Genomic DNA, 16,677 nt, shown 5'->3' on the forward strand with positions numbered 1-16,677 from the left:
AAACCCTGTCTCAAAAAAAAAAAAAAAAAAAAAAAAAAAAAAAAAAACCTAAAATATATGCTATCTATTTATACATTCTAACTTGTCACTTTAATTCTTGATACCAACTCTTGTGTTTTTCCCACAGTGCTTTTCCTATCATGAAGTCTTGTGCTCAGTTGGAAGCTCCTGAGGTTTGCAGTGGGTGTCACAGTTATAGGCATATTATCATTAGCACAAGGGATAAACCAGTCCTCACACTGTCTTAGCTACCAGCATGAAATCAGTTCTCCTTCATCCAGCCTGTTCTAGGCTTCCTGAGCTTTCTCTCCAGCACCGCAGCCTGTTTTGCAGATATCCTATACCACGTGTTGTTTTGTTGGACCTGCCCTGGCCTTTTCTGGCAATGAATGTCATGGTCATTCGGTTAAGGGAGTATCCCCAGACCTAAGTGATAATACCAGAATGGGGGTGGGAGTTCCCAGGGGAACCTGAATGTTGTTGTCAAACAGGTCTATGTGACCCTGGCTGGCTTACTACACACTATCTAAACCAGACATGGTGGCACATGCCTTTAATCCCAGGACTCAGGAGGCAGAGGCAGGTGAATCTCTGAATTTGAGGCCAGACTAGACTACAAACAGAATTCCAATACAGTGAAAGCTACCTGGAGAAGCCATATCTGGGGGAAAACAAAACAAAACAAAACAAAACAAAAGCCCACTGTGTAGACTAGGCTGGCCTGGAACTCAGAGATCTGCCTGCCTCTGCCTTTAAATGCTAGGGTTAAAGGCGTGTATCCCCAGGACAGGTGGAATGTGACTTTTAAGATAAATTGTTGAGGCAACCCCTCATTCTCTTCTCAATTCCAGGCTCCACCACAAATTTGCTAAGCTTGGCCACCGGTAACTTCATCTCTCTGTCTCACTTCCTCTTTAAAAAGACCAAGCAGTGGGGTGTGGTGGTGGCATGCCCTTAATCCCAGCATTCAAAGGCAGACACAGGCAGATCTCTGTGAGCTGGAGGCCAACTTAGTCTACAGAGTGAGTTCCCGACTGAAAAGAAATCAGTCGTCCTTCATCATCATCGTCACTGCTCGGGGTCACAGTGTGGGCTCAACAAAAACGATCCTTGTGCTTAGTTGTTAGGGATCACTGAACACCTGTTTGCTGTTCTTACAGCACATGCAGGCCCTTCGACTTGTTGCAGAGTGAATACATCTGTGTGTAAATCCACTTCCCTGGAAATTTCCCAGATTCCAACCTGAGGATCAAGGACTCCCTCAAACATCCCGCTCAGGTTCTGGGGATAGGATTGGGCTCCGGCTCCGGGCAGAGGCGGTCCCCTGAGGAGTGCGACCAATGAGTGAGCGCAGTGCTGCTTCGCGGCTTGAGAGCTTCCTGCACCAAAGAACGCAGCTGTCTGAAGTTAGCATCCCGGTGCTAGCAAGCGGGGTAAACCACTGTTTTCCCGGATCAGAGCCCTGGGAGCTAAACTTCCAGAGGCGGATTGCACCCTCCCACCCCAGTCGAACCCCGGGTGGAGGCCAGTTTCCTCTCCGCACGAGAGTGAAAGTGGGGATGGACATGAAGTTGGGTCGACTTGTGAGTGGCGATAGCCACCGTGACTTCCTCACTTCTCCCATTGCGGTTTCCCCAGTGAACCATTCGCTAAGCGCCAGGAGACAGTCGTAGGCATTACACAGCCCAGAGGACCAAGTTATCCCCCTCTTAAAGAAAAGTCACCCGATGGCCCACCGCAAAGAGGATAAGGAGAAAAAGAGGGGAGGAGAGAGCGAGGTGCTAGTGGCAGAGGGAACAGCAGATTGCGCCGAGCCAATGGAAAAGGCTGGACGAGGTGGCACCAAATTCTCTTTGGCCAATGACAAGACAGTCTTCGCAGGAGGCGCATTAGCATTTTCCCCGAGGCAGGGAGTTGGAGCCGCCCGGTGTAGGTGCCTTCAGCATCCCGGTGCCACGGGAGGTCTACTCCGGAATCTACTTGGCTTTCTTTCTCCTTCTTAGTCCCTCCCTCTCTCACCTCCACGCCTGGCTTCCTTGGCTTGCTAGCCCTGCGCTCTTTGCTCTTTGCTGGCAGCGGATATAAGGGGTCTGAGGAAATACTAAACACGGTCATCCCATCGCCTGCTCAACCCTTTAAATTCCCGACCCGGGAGATCCGCGCACATTCAAGTTCGACTGAACACCCATCCCGCGGGTCAGGAGCGGAGGTTTCTGAGCGCAGCTCGGCCAATCGCTCGCACCAGCGGGCTCCGGAACCAAAGTCCACGTTCGGTCTCAACAAGTGAGGCCAGCAGCCGACAGCCACGATGCCGGCACACATGCTCCAAGAGGTGAGCTTGCAGAAGCGGCCTCCGCCCCACGCGTCGGCCACGCGGACCGGGCTTCTAGGTGACTGGGTCCGCGGAGGGGGAGAGTTAAGAATTCTCCGGGCTACTTGACTTTATCCAATTCTAGTGTAACCAGTCGTTTGAGGGGTGTGGATTGTAATTCGGGCAGTTGAGTCTCAACTTTTTGTGTCTTAAGCTTTAAAGTAAAGAAAAGCCAGTAGCGCCAATACTTGTATGTTCACACGGGGTTCCCTTTGTGTATTACTAGGGATGCGAATGTTTCACTCTTATTTTCCACTGGTCCTTCACTTTGAGGTTTTGCTCTCCTACCCGCAACAAATCTGTACAGTTTCTTAAAACTTCTGTTCCATCTCGCCCTCATGCAACCTTGACTCTGGGGCAGGGTCTGTGCCTTTACTGTACCTTCTGCTGCAATAGTGTGAGGAAAGTGGTCACCCCCACCCCGTCCTCCACAGACCTGCTCCCCTGACGGTACTTTTCCTTGCAGATCTCTGGCTCCTACTCGACCAGCACCACCATCGCAGCGCCTCCCTCTGGAAGCCTGCAGAATGAACGAGAGAAGCAGAAGACCGTACCTCAGTACCTGGAAGAAGATATCCGTCCTGAAATGAAGGAGGATATATACGACCCCAGCTACCAGGATGAGGAGGGGCCCCCGCCCAAGCTGCAGTACGTCTGGAGAAACATCATCCTCATGGTCCTGCTGCACTTGGCGGCCCTGTATGGGATCACACTGATTCCCTCCTGCAAGGTCTACACCTGCCTCTTCGGTGAGCAGTTCCCCTTGTCTTGGGCCAGTATCTTAGGTTTCTCTTTGCTCTTTAATGAGGTAACCCCTGGCCCAAGGCAGTGGCCTCTCTGTCTAGATTTCCTGGCCTTTTCTTTGGTTCCTGGGAGCAAAACCTTGTGGGACTAGAAGTCCCTTAACATGAATTCTGGGTCCCTGTGCAGGTGGCTCGGAGGGGTCTACCTGAGGCAGCGAAACAACTTTCTCTGAACAGTCTTGTCTGTGTGAGTCACTTGCTCGGTGGCTTATCTCAGCCCCACATGAGTCAGGAGAAACGCACCCTACCTGGGAGGCATGGGAATTTGGGCTAAACCTGGGGCCTTGTGGACTACTGGTTCGCTAGAGCAGGGAACAGAGCCTGGGGAGACTACGCTGGAGAGGTCCTTAAAAAGAAAGAAAGGGGAAAAAAATGTGCTTATTGTGACCTCAACTGCTAACCAGACCAAGCTGGTAGGCTTCTACAACACCCAGGTTTCCAGGTGTGTGGCTCAGCTGCTCCTGGTCATTCTCCAGGGAGCAGCACGCGCCAATCAACAGGATGTTTAAAAGAATGGAATGAGATTCCCGTTCATCCATTCCCTCACCTAGCCTGCGCCATGGCAGAAACTAGAATCCTCATCAGCCCCAGCCCTAATTCAGCCCCTCACGGATTCCCTGGATGTGGACTGATAGCAAGGGATTCCCTGGATGTGGACTGATAGCAAGGCTGTCTCTCGGATGCCTGTGTACTTTACTTACATGAGTTTTCATCTATGAAACCTGAGTCAGGAAGAGGGAGCAGGGCAGTGAGGCCGGAGCCCCTCGCTGGAAGACACAGGCGGGTTCTCTGGAACACTATCAGGTGTAGATCCTTTGTGGCAGCTGGCTCAGTGGGTAAGGGTGTGAAGGGGATGGTTAGCCAGGTATTGGCTCCCACTGCCCTGGGCCCCTTAGGTCCTCTGAGCTCTTAGATCTGGTCTTGGAAGCTTTGTCTTAGATGTTCTCTAGATGCCCTAGATCTGAGAGGATCCACTTTCTCCGAACCGCAGTTTTTCCAAGTATCAAGTAGGGCAGCAATCCCTTGCTGGGACTGAGAAAGTCGTGTTCCTTGGGTTAGCTGTGCCACTTCCCAGCCTTTGTCTTGAGGCAGGTGTTTGCAGAGCCTTATTTTCTTCAAACTCTACAAGAGGACACAATTCTGAAGGGATCTCTGATAACACTCAGGGCCAAAGAGGCTGCTTCTCCCTCCCCCCATTTTTTTGGGGAGTGGGGAAACAGAGGCTTACTGTTGCCCTGACTGGCCTTGGGCCTTGAACTTACAGAGATCATCCTGCCTCTACCTCACAAATGCTGAGATTAAAGGCATATACCTCCTCACCCAACTCCAGCCCACCCCAAGATGGGAGCCCTGGCTATCCTGGAACTTGCTCTGTAGACGAGGCTGCCTCTGCCTCCCAAGTGTGAAAGGCGTACACCACCATGATATGGCTCCAGTTGTCTTAAGACAACTCTTGAACTGCCCCCCCCCCCCCGCCGCCGCCACCCTCCACCCCTGGTGGGCACAATAGTCCCGTAGGGGATGGAGAGGGAATGAATCTAAGTGCCTTGAGCCATATCCCTGGATGCACTGAGAGGTTTGAGTAGAATATGTTTCAGGGTGCCTGCTGGGTTCTTGTCCCAATTCCCTTGTTTAGATGGTATCATATGTGGTCTAGACTGTGCCTGGGCCATCTACAGCACTAGACTAACATGGATGCTTCCTTGGTGCAAAATTGAGGGCTTCTGTGTTGCTGCAAACCTTTTCTTTCCTCCTGTTGACTGCTAGTGGTTCTCCGGGGCTCTCTGATACAGTGTGGTCAGACCAGATTGCCACATGACCGTGAGTAGTAAGCACCTGGTGCCACCATCCCAACTCTGAGAAACTGCGGCTAGAACCTTACTTAGGACAGACACTGACTATGACTTGCAAGTGTTTTGTAAGAGGAAAATGGGGCTGTGCAGGAAGCTGCTTAGGAAATTGCTCTCTCTGCTACAGAAGGCCATGGGACTGTTTGTCCAGTGTGTAGTCTTCCCCCACTGCAGCTAAGGTCGATGGTCTCTGAGGATCATTGTTGCTGCTCCCTAGGACAAAACCGACCAAGGACTCTGCCCCAGCATTCCAGCGCTGGCCAGAGGAGAGCTGGGGACATACAGTATCTACTTCCCCATCGGAGATCAAATTTAGTGCCTTCTAAGCCTGCAGGCCTAGAAGGTGTTGAAGCAGAAAAATGTTCTGACATCAGGCTCTTATTTTACTAACCGACCCTGCTTATACCTAACCTCTCTTGGGATCTTATTTCCTCAGTTATAAAGTATAGGACTTTTGTGGTAGTTTTGTTTTGTTTTCGAAACAGGGTTTCTCTGTGTAGCCCTAGGTGTTCTGGAACTCTGTTGACCAGGCTGGGTTCGAACTTAAAGATCTGGAGTGTTGGGTTTAAAGGTATGCACCACCACAACCAGGTTATTAGTGACACACACTCTATTCAAAGTGAATATGAGAATCTTGGTTACTGGCAAAGTTTAGGACACTGCAAACATGACTTTAAACCAGGCTGGCCTCGAACTCACCGAGATCCACCTGTCTCTGCTGGGATTAAAGGTGTGCGCTACCACTGCCTGACCAGAGAGCTGTCTTATGTGGCCTCCTTCCCATTCAAATGTGACTGTATCAGCTGTGCCACTTGAATGTCCCCTACAACTTCAGGCTTCTCTGACTGGCCAGTGTTCAGAGTGGTGTGGCTGCCGTTTTCACAACACTCCTGTTTATGATCCTGGGCTCTGCTGGAAGTTCGCAGCTCTGCCCACTCAAGAGGCAAAAGCTACTAGACCTCAGAGAGCAAGGGATTCTTGGGGTTCACTGGCAAACAGATCCTTAGCCAAAGCCCAAAGACAAACACTGGCATCAGGGAAGCCTCCTTGACTACTTCCACCATTGAAATTTGCTTGTTAGTGAGTCTCCCACTGACTTGTCTTGCAGCGATTCTGTGCTATTACGTCAGTGGCTTGGGTATCACAGCCGGGGCTCATCGGCTGTGGAGTCACCGAACTTATAAGGCTCGGCTGCCGCTGAGGCTCTTCCTCATCCTGGCCAACACCATGGCTTTCCAGGTAAGAAGTGGGTGCTGTTGCTGTGTCTCCGCCCCAAGGGTGATCTGGGGAAGCAGTGGGGAGCAGCATCTAGAGAATTCTTAGGACCCCCAGTGATTGCCCTTTTTGGTTTCTGGGGCTTTACAGGTTCAAGTGCTCAGGGGAGGATAGGTGGGAGGCAAACAGGAAAAGCTGTCCAGGCTGGGTCCCTTTTGATTTCAGGGCCACTGTGGTATTACCTAGTGTATTTATTGTAGGCTGTCTGCCTAAAGGGCCATGCTCCATAGTTTGTACACTGGCCATAGTTTCCTACTCCTACTAGACAGTCAGCTGTGCTTTGATGTGACTGTCTTGAAATGTGACCACCATGGGACTGACGACAATGTGTCACAGGATTGGGAACTCTATATAGTGCTGGCTGTGCTGGACACTGCCATCCCTAAACCCATTAAGTCTTTATGGGGCATATCGGTGAATATTATTGTTATCACACTGATTTTTGTTTTTTGAGATAGGATCTCACAATGTAGCCATGGCTGGTCTGGAACTCACTATGTAGACCAGGCTGGCCTCTGCCTTCCCTGTACTGGGATTAAAGCTGTGTGCCATCACTCCTGGCCAAGTACTGCACTTTAGAGATGAGGATCTGAATCTCATCATCTCTAGATGGAAGGTTGACGGAGCAACCTTGTTCTAGCTGAGGCTGCTGGATTGGCTAGGTCAGGGACTGAAGTTGGTTTACAACAGATGAGGAGGGTTGGGGGAGAAACGGTGGGCACAGGATGGCTTGTGGTGTGAGGCTTACAAGAGAGAAACAAGGAACCACATTAGACCCATATAATGACACTATGTGAAGTGTTTCTCACATGTCCAGGACAAACTCTGAGGTCCTAGGGAAATGTGCCCGTGCTCCTTAGTTTCATGCCGGCCTTATAATGAGGTTAGGCGGGCTGTCGCTTGTGAAAGCATCAGGGAGGCATGCCCTGCATCTTTTCCCCAGAGTGACTCCCTGGGATCCAAGGCTACCTGCCTGATCTCTGCCCCCATGTTCCCACATTCCTTTCTTCCAGGGCTGCAGTGTTCTCTGTGAGTGCTGGGACCTTTCTTCCTCCCCACGCACAACCCTCATTGTGCTCTGAGACTTTGCAAAATAAGCTTCAGGGACAAATGTACAAAAGAGCAGCCCCCACCCTCAAGGTCTCCTTTGGAGCTAGAGTCTTATGGGTTTTGTGAGTTGAACTAAGAATCCTGGGCCTTTGAAGATAACTAAGCACTGGATTCCCCCAGGGGGGCTTCTCTTCTCAATACTGGGGTCCCCTTTTCTGTCCTTCCAGAATGATGTGTATGAATGGTCTCGAGATCACCGTGCCCACCACAAGTTCACAGAAACACACGCTGACCCTCACAATTCCCGGCGTGGCTTTTTCTTCTCTCACGTGGGCTGGCTGCTCGTGCGCAAACACCCGGCCGTCAAAGAGAAGGGCAGTAAACTGGACATGTCTGACCTAAAAGCTGATAAACTGGTCATGTTCCAGAGGAGGTGAGTGAGGTGGGGTTTGGGGATGGAGCTGGAAGAGCATGGGACCTGGGGACTCCACCTTTTTCCTCTTAGGACTTATAAAATAATAACTGGGTGATTTACTGGGTTGATAAGTTCAAAATCATTTACATCTCGAATTCCAGCATCCAGCAGGCTCACAGCCATAATTTATTGCTCTGTTTCTGCCTGAGCCATCTTAACAAAACCAAGAACCGTAGCAGCAGTCCTCGTCGGGTACATGAGTGTTTGCCTTCAGGGAATTCTCAACCTATTTGGGGTTGAAGGAAGGAATCATCACATAAGGCAGAATAATACTATGTTTACCATGGGTAGGTACAAGGAGGAAATACAGCTCAGTGGATACACAATGGGGGGACCCCTTGGCATCCATTGACAGTGGAACAGAATGCCGAAGCGTTTCCTGAAATATAGCCCTTCTCTGTGAAGCATGGGACAGGAACAGATCGATATAATTCAGCCTGCTTGGGGGAACCATGTAAACAGTCTTTGGCAGCATGGGGCACAGTTAGATGGGCTTTGGAGAAGCAACTTTCAAGACAAGTGAAAATTATCGTGGATCCAAGGAGGTGATGGGCAGGGTCACAGGTTAGACGGCACAGGGAGGTCTCGAGCCAGGGAAGTGGTGACCAGAATGGAAAGGAACCAGACAGAAGTGCTAGGTACAACTGCCCAAGGCAGTCGGTCCCCTTGGAGGTCAGTGGCCTGGTTTACAGGCCGTGGAGAATGAGACAGAGACTTGGCAGGGAGAGCAGAGTGAGGGCCTACAGGGTGATCACAGGAAGTGAGTGCGTGATACGTGCCGTAAGTTGCCAACGACCACAAGAGGCAAGAAAAAAGAGCCCAGAGGCTGACGGACAACAGCCTGGGCGGCGGAACTGACGGGTGAGTCGTGATTTGACTCTGACCAGTTTGACCAGCATGAGCTTGTGCTCCCATGAAAAGGGTAATGGATTTGTAGTCAGGAAAAGACGTGGAAGGAGACACACTCGACCCAGTAAGATGAATGTGTAATAGCGGCACATCCTCGGAAAACAGAAAGAACACTGCGCCGAGAGTTTATGCCACCACCTCATGCTGATGACCTGTTCCGTCCTCAGGCATAAGATGACACAACCCTGCCTAATTAGAAAGGACAGTTTGTGTAGGTGTGGGAGTCCTCTCTCCATAGACTCAGTGTTTGATCTCTCCATATAGGTACTACGTGCCCGGCCTCCTATTGATTTGTTTTATCCTGCCCACACTGGTGCCCTGGTATTACTGGGGTGAATCTTTTGTAAACAGTTTGTACGTCTGCGCTTTTTTGCGCTATGCCACGGTGCTCAACTCCACCTGGCTGGTGAACAGTGCCGCCCACCTCTATGGCTATCGCCCCTACGACAAGAACATTGAACCCCGAGAGAACATCCTGGTTTCCATGGGAGCCATAGGTAAGTCCCTAATCCTCGGCATGACCATATATCTAGGGAGCTGCTATTTGGGGTATTTGTCTAGGAGCCAGGAGAACCAGAATGACCTGTTTTATGAGTACTGTGTAGTTCGGTTTTTCCACTATAAAACCGGGGCTTGGGGAGGAGTATCTGGAAACTCTGGAGAACTGGGCAAGCAACAACTCTGAATGTAAAGTGGAAAGGGCAAGAAGTAATTCTGCTTTTGCTTATAGGTTGTAAAACAGTTTCTAAACGCTTCCTATAATGAGCCTCTGGGCTTTCCTCCTCTTGTCCCCTGGCAGGTCTGTGGCTCTTCGTAGCCTAGGATTTGCAAAAAGAGCACATAGTCACCAGGGTAGCTACTATTGTCCAGTGATTCCTATGTAATCTTGCTGCGTCCGGTGTAAAAGAGTTGGGATTTAGGCCAATAATCTTCCGGTTGCACACTTGTACTTATCTCTCCGCTGCGGACCTTGCATTGTCATGTAGCCATGGCAGCTGCATGGCAGACTCTTGGCTTCCCCCACTGTCTCCCCCCACCATCCCTCCCTCCTTGTTCTTTTCCTCCCGGCCGGTCCATACTGAGGGAACAGCGTTTTGTGAGAAGTGCCTCGTGGGTGATCTGATGTTGGCTGTTCCTGGATGCTTCCCTCCCTAATGCCAGTGCTGATTGCAGTCCTGGCACTGCCTTGCCCTGCTCTCCCAGTGACTGAAGCCTTAGCTAGTTTCCCCTGTGAGGACCCAGTGCCCTCTTCCCATCATCTGTTGACAGCCGGAGACCACTCTGCTCTCACACAGTGGTACCTGGAACATTATTCAAGCTTTCCCCCTGGTTCTTGCTGGAGTCTCTGTATGTCTGTCCACCTCTCAGGCATCTCCTACAATTTTGTATGCTGCTACTTTGACCACTTTTGAAACAAACCCTATGCTATCCAAATCTGATGCTTCCTTAGGAAAGAATAATCTGAACTGGGTCCCATGTGCCCTGTATTGCTCTACAGTGAGGCTTCCTTGTGACCATCAGTTCCAAATGGCTGCCAACGTCTCTTTTGTTGGGCTGATATTCACTGCTCCAAGTTCATTCTCATCTTACCCGTTGCTCTCCGCCCTGATGCTCCTATCACTCTCATCCTCATCTTGAATTACTCCCCTCAGGGCACATGCTGGTCATTCCCTGGAACATTGCTGCTATCTCTCCCTGCTCCTGTGGCTACTCCTTCTCTTTTTCTCTCCCTTGTCACTACTGGGTTCTGATTTCATGTTGAATGTCAAGGCGTGGACTCCTGGGAAGTACTCACTTGGAACATCCTTGGGAAAGAGTATAAAAACTAGCAATCTTTAAAAAAAAAAAAACCTTGAAATTGTATTTTTTTGGGGGGGGGGAATGGCTTGCCTACATGTATGGCTGTGCACCTTGTGCGTGAAGTGCCTGATGTGGCCAGAAGAGGGCATTTAGATCTTCTGCGTTCTGTATTGTTGGAATCCATTCAGAAAGAGAAGTCCTGCCAAGAGATGGCAAACACATCACCCTCTGCAGAAGCCCTCCAGAGTCCAGACTTTTTTTCCTTTTATCAAAGTGTTTGTTTTCTCAGCACATCCCTGACTCAAGAGTCAGCAGCCTACTGTGAGCCAGTGTCTGGGGAGGAAGAGTGGGAGGAGGGGGTCTCTTGTCACTGACTAGGCTTTTTTTTCCCCTCTTGGCAGCAGCTGCCCCTCCTGTTAGAATACACCCTATCCTTACAGAGATCAGCAGTGTGAGGGGAAGGTGTGCTATCTACTTAGCTTTGGGAGAACGTGGCTGAGAGTCCCCTTTGCCTCCTCTTTTTCCTTCCCAAACACATGTACTTATGTATAGACCCTATGAGTTCTTGGGCCTGTACCTCTTGATGTTCTGATACTTTCCATCATAAATCTGTTCCCTTAGACCCAGCTTCTCTCTTAACTTCTTATCTTATGATAAAAACTTGATTTGACAAAGGCTCCCAGACAGGTATGTGTGAGCAGAGACTCTCAGCCGCTTTCCTGAGATTCCTCTGAGGGCTTCTGTTCACTTTAGAATACAAGACTGTGGGTTCATCTGTTCACGCAACAGTGAGCTTCTTCAAGGTTTGAGGTACACAACAGGCCAGAGGTGTGCAAAGATCAGGAGGCAGCAGTCACTGAGCCCCCTAACTGCTCCCCGTGCTTCTCTTCCAGGCGAGGGCTTCCACAACTACCACCACACCTTCCCCTACGACTACTCTACCAGTGAGTACGGCTGGCATATCAACTTCACGACCTTCTTCATCGACTGCATGGCTGCCCTGGGCCTGGCTTACGACCGGAAGAAAGTATCTAAGGCCACTGTCTTGGCCAGGATTAAAAGAACTGGCGATGGGAACCATAAGAGTAGCTGAGTTTGGGGCTCCTGAGTTCCTGTTCCCAAAGTTATCTGAGCAGAGATTTAATATTCTGTTGATTAACTCCAGGATAATGCTAGCAGACTGCTAATGATGCATTTAACCTATTCCAGTACAGTATTCTTTTAAAATGAAAAAGCTTTGATCACGTCTTGAGGTAAAACGCATTTTAATTAGCTAGGATTAACCATGTCTCAACATAGATACTTCTAAACACAGACATGATAAACTCATATACAATTTTACGCATCAATCTTAAGTAATAACAATATTTTTGAACATTCTATACACAGAGTATTAAAAGCCAGCAAACATGCTGTTCTGATGCCGAGGTCATGAGCACAGGGTTCTGTCCCTGTTTGCATTGCATCTTGCTTGGTTTCTTTTCTCTCTGTCTACCTCCCAGGCACTCAGCTGGCCAGCCACGGGTCTGTATCCACCTTCCAAAGCCTAGGCGATTTTTCTGGTGTCTGAAATACTGCTGCTTCTTCCTAGATACTTCTCTCCTTGTTCTGGGCTTTGAGATTGCTGCTTCAAACTAGAAATACAACAAAACCTCCCTGGAACTTCCCTGTCTGCTAAGAAGCTTCATTACAGGCTTTGCTAGATGGAATGGGAACTTTTTCTTGATTTGATATATAGAAAGTAGATTATCTGGAGTCAAGAGTTAGCATATCTAGTATGGCTCATAAGTAAGGCTGGGAGAAAGGTAGGAAAGGGTAACCATACCCAGTGCCTAGTTAGCAAAGGCACCAGGCCCCTCTCTATAGCATGGCCTCCTTTTAGTCCATGCTCTGAACCACAGAGCTTGGTGTGGCTGAAATAATTCAATCAGTTTAAGAGAGTGGGGGGGGGGGGCGGTGCATGGTCTGTGTGTGAGGGGATGCAGCTAGCTTTTAGCAACATGAAGATTTCTTCGCAGAAAAAGTCTTCATGTGAAGTGTGTCTATCTAGAACGGGTAACCAGATGATAAGTGTTCTGAGGATATGGTATAAGATTATGGATATAAACAAAATCTTCGTTTGGAGCATGAAAATATTTCACTTGGAAAAATTGAAGGACAAGAGGGGTTGTCTGGGTTGCCAGTTTCTTTCATGGCTGAACAGGAACTGGAGAGGTTGAGGTACAGTATCTGTAGGTAGCTGCTGAGAGGGAGATTCCTAAGTGAGCCCTTGGGGAACACACTGCCAGGGATCTGAAGTCGGTGCCGTCCATCACTCTGATTTCCTCCGTGAATTGAGTAGCGATAGGCTTCTCGTGGGGTTGAACCTTCCTTGCATTCTTTGCTTTGTGACCATTCAGCCTACAGTGAGCTGCCTGGGAGGCTGTTACCTTGCCCTGATTTCTGCTGCCAGTTTTCTGTTCTTTGGCATTTTCCTCTTTCCCTGGACAGGCAACAAGTTCCTGAGTGTCTTCTGAGCATGCGGGGCTTGCTGTCCTGGCACCTTCCTCTCCCACAGATGCGATGCTCATGGGCACAGAACAGATGGGTGCCGCTTCTCTGTGGCCTCCACATCCTCTCTACCTCTATCCCTATGTGCCTCTGCCACAGTGATTTCGGAAAAGCTTGGTAGGCTCTCGAACACCATGGTTCAGAGATTTGCTGGTTTGTGAGTTAACAGCTCGGCTAACTGCTTGTTGTCTCAGTGGAGCAACTGCTGAATGAGATGGTCGATGGTTGGTTTCTGTGTGAGTCGGGGTACACAGTGTGTTTTCTCCTCCTTGCATGCACTGCAAGGTGGTTCTGGTTGGTGAATGTAGGCAGGTGGTGGTGCAGTGCTTGTGAGAGGATGAGGTGTTCCCCAGTTTATCCCTGAAAAGACAGCAGAAGCTTAGGCAATCGCCCAGGGCCTCACTTCAGAAAGAGGTCCTGCTTCCTGAAGCCAGGGTGTATTGCAAAGCTTCCGCTGAAGTGTGGTAACTAGGGTGCTATGAACTAACAAACATCCCTATCACACAGCTCAGGGCAGACAATGGTACAGAAAAGTCTAGAAGAAAGCATTACATCAGCATTTTGGAACCAACAACCTCTCGTGCCCTGTAGCCCAATCCTGAAGCCTGACTTTGGTGTTAGGGCTGGCTGTGGATGGTACCAAACGCTCTGTTCACTGGGATCAGATCAGAGCCTTTCTTCCCATGTTGATCGAACACAGGCTTTGAACTGTTTGTTGAAGGTGGAAATCTTGTAGAAGATCACTGTAGATCTGCTGACCTATATCCCTCTGACCAAACCCTCTGGAAAGGCCTTTAGGTGGTTTTCCTTTCCTGGGTCATCAGATCCTTGATTTATAAGAAGCAACAACAACCTTCTTCCTCTTCCACTCTTATTCCACAGATCTGATTCAGGCCATATCCCAGCACAGGGCTGAGGCCCCAGTGTCTGTGGGGCTTTAGGTAGGATGTAATGGAAGGTTTAGGGAAGGGACACTTTTTCAGATCCTCTCAAAAGTGGATTTCTGACAGTTCCCACAAAATGTGCTACCAACTTTGGGTGCCTTACCTCCTTCCTACTCTTCAGTGCATGTGAGCCCAGCCTCGCTCCTTCCCTTAGCCCTGAGACCCTGAAGATGGAGCGGGTGTAAACAAAAGACTGGCTGGTAGATTGTGGCTGCAGTGATTGGCAGAAATCTTTCACAGGCTTCATTTGGAAAATTTTTCCGGGAGCTGTTTCTAGTGGATGCTCAAATCTGGTATGAAGTGGACGTAACTTGGCTGTATTTGACTATACTGGCGTCCTCGTTACTGTTATCAAACAAGTGATAATGGCAGTGGCGCTCAGGGGAGTTTTCTCCTTGGGTTGCTAGGCTCTGGGTGTGTTCTCTGAAAGTGTAGCTCAACTGAGTTGGCGCAAAAGGTTTGCAAAGTGAAGTCTGCTGGTGGCTTAATCCAAGGCCTCTCTCAGTCTACTTTATAACAAATCTACCCCAGAGATAAGGTCTTTAATGTCTTCCAAACCTCCCTTGCTAATAAGCACCTGGTGGCGTCACTTCCCACTCATGGTGAAGTGAGTGCCCAGCACATCCATGCTGGAGGACACACAGACACTAGCCCTCTGAGCAAGTCCTTGGGCTACTAATACTCACCTACCTCAAGGGGCAGTTTTGAGGTGACTAGAGCTTTTTATTATTATTATTATTAAGTATTTGATGGTCCTCAGCGGAGATTCTCATACAGGAGTAGTGTACACCATGAGCTTCACACATCCATATGTTCTAGACACCATCTGTCGTTCACATCGCTCTTCCCAGAGATTGACAGCACTCACCGGGGAAGTGGGATATGAGCAGTCCCAGAGAAGGAGGGCCTACTCACTGCCATGAAAACAGTGCAGGAAACCTTTTCCATGCCTGAAGAAGATTTTTCCCTTTTTTACCGGCGATAGTTATTTGTGACCCAAGCATAATTTTGGATGATTTTCATTAATATAAACTCTTGAGTCTAATTGTACTAATTGAGATTGTAGTTGTTCCTAATAAAGTGGATCTGGCTGTAATGTCTGGGAGCTTTTTGGCTGTGATAGTCATGATATCTATTTCTTGCACACCGTGCTAGAGATGAAACCCAGGGATCTCTGCATGTTGGTCAAGCATTCTACAAATGAGGCACATTCAGTCTGTTTTGAACTTGTGTATTTGACAGAGTCTCACTACATAGCCTTTGCTGGTCTTGAAAGTCCCAGAAACCTGCCTCCCTTTGCTAGAATTCTAGAAAGGATTGAAATCAAGATAAAAATTTAGAGATTACAAGGATTGAGTCATACCCCAGTAACCGCCTGCCCTTCCTAAGGGTAACTAGAGGGTAAACTCTGGCAGCAGGAAACCAAGAGTCTACTGGCATTGAGTCAAACACAGCATCAGCTGACAACCAGCCCGGGGGCCATGCTAGGTCTCTGTGTGTCACATGGCCACATGAACAACACAGCTTCAAGGAAAAGCTGTTAACCTCTCAGCCCTGAGAAGTCCTGCTCGTTTTTTCTTCCTGGAATGTCCTGCCTCCAGGGAACAGAAAGCTGAGAATGCTGACTGGCAACTGAGGGAAAGCAAACAGCCCAGAGAGGAACTCGCTCTGTAGAGCAGACTGGCCTCAAACTCGTGGAGATCCACCTGCCTTTGTCTCCTGAGTACTGGGATATATGTATATAAGTGTTCTGTCTGGCTGGGTGGTGGTGGCGCACGCCTTTAATTCTAGCACTCGGGAGGCAGAGGCAGGCGGATCTCTGTGAGTTCGAGGCCAGCCTGGACTACAAGAGCTAGTGCCAGGACAGGAACCAAAAAGCTACGGAGAAACCCTGTCTCGAAAATCCAAAAAAAAAAAAAAAAAAAGTGTTCTGTCTGCATTCAGAGAATGCATGCCAGAAGAGGGCATAGATGGTTATAGTTGCTGAGAATTGAACTCAGGACCTCTGGAAGAGTAGTCAGTGTTCTTATCTGCTGAGCCCACTCCAATCCCCAGAATAGCAGTTCTCCACCTGTGGGGGACAAAAGACCCTTCCACAGAGGTTGCCTAAGACAATCAGAAAACACAGATATTTACATTGATTCATAACAGCAAAACTATAGTTATGAAGTAGCAACAAAATAATTTTATGACTGGAAGTCAGCACAGCATGAGGAACTGTATTAAAAGGTCTTGCATCACGAAAGCCGAGAACTACTGCTCAGGATTGGCTCCCATGAACTGGCATTAAATCAATAATGTGCCCTCCCAATGTTTGTTTCTCACTCCCTCCTATTCTGCCCCTCACTGCCCTCCCTCGGTTTTGCGCTCCAGTGTGCTTCCCGTAGGAAGCATGGTGTTTCTTTCACGGCAGACTTTTCTTTCTTTAGTGAAGGCTCCAAAGAGAAAGAGGGTGAGACCTTCCACCTGCAAGAATCTAAGGAGAGTCAGGCGGTGGTGGCGCACGCCTTTAATCCCAGCACTCGGGAGGCAGAGGCAGGCGGATCTCTGGGAGTTAGAGGCCAGCCTGGTCTACAAGAGCTAGTTCCGGGATGGACACCAAAGCTACAGAGAAACCCTGTCTCGAAAAACCAAAAAAAAAAAAAAAAAA

General features: G+C 49.1%; 1 protein-coding gene across 2 annotated transcripts; it reads left to right on the forward strand.

Annotated features, from left to right (window-relative positions):
* The first annotated feature begins 1,895 nt into the window (after positions 1-1,895).
* LOC126503792 (acyl-CoA desaturase 1) lies at positions 1,896-15,123 on the forward strand. 2 transcript variants are annotated; one of them, XM_050145731.1, is made up of 6 exons: positions 1,896-2,390; positions 2,838-3,120; positions 6,133-6,263; positions 7,577-7,782; positions 8,998-9,230; positions 11,427-15,123. In XM_050145731.1, exons 2-6 carry the CDS (start codon positions 2,958-2,960, stop codon positions 11,624-11,626), a joined length of 933 nt encoding a protein of 310 aa, XP_050001688.1. In that variant the 5' UTR covers positions 1,896-2,390; positions 2,838-2,957; the 3' UTR covers positions 11,627-15,123. The 2 variants fall into 2 exon arrangements, with proteins under 2 accessions (XP_050001688.1, XP_050001682.1); XM_050145725.1 differs by having other exon boundaries at positions 1,896-2,332.
* The last annotated feature ends 1,554 nt before the right edge of the window (positions 15,124-16,677 follow it).

This window comes from Alexandromys fortis, unplaced genomic scaffold (genome assembly GCF_014885135.2).
Source record: "Alexandromys fortis isolate MF-2015 unplaced genomic scaffold, M_Fortis_MF-2015_v1.1 scaffold_16, whole genome shotgun sequence".
NCBI lineage: Eukaryota > Metazoa > Chordata > Mammalia > Rodentia > Cricetidae > Alexandromys > Alexandromys fortis.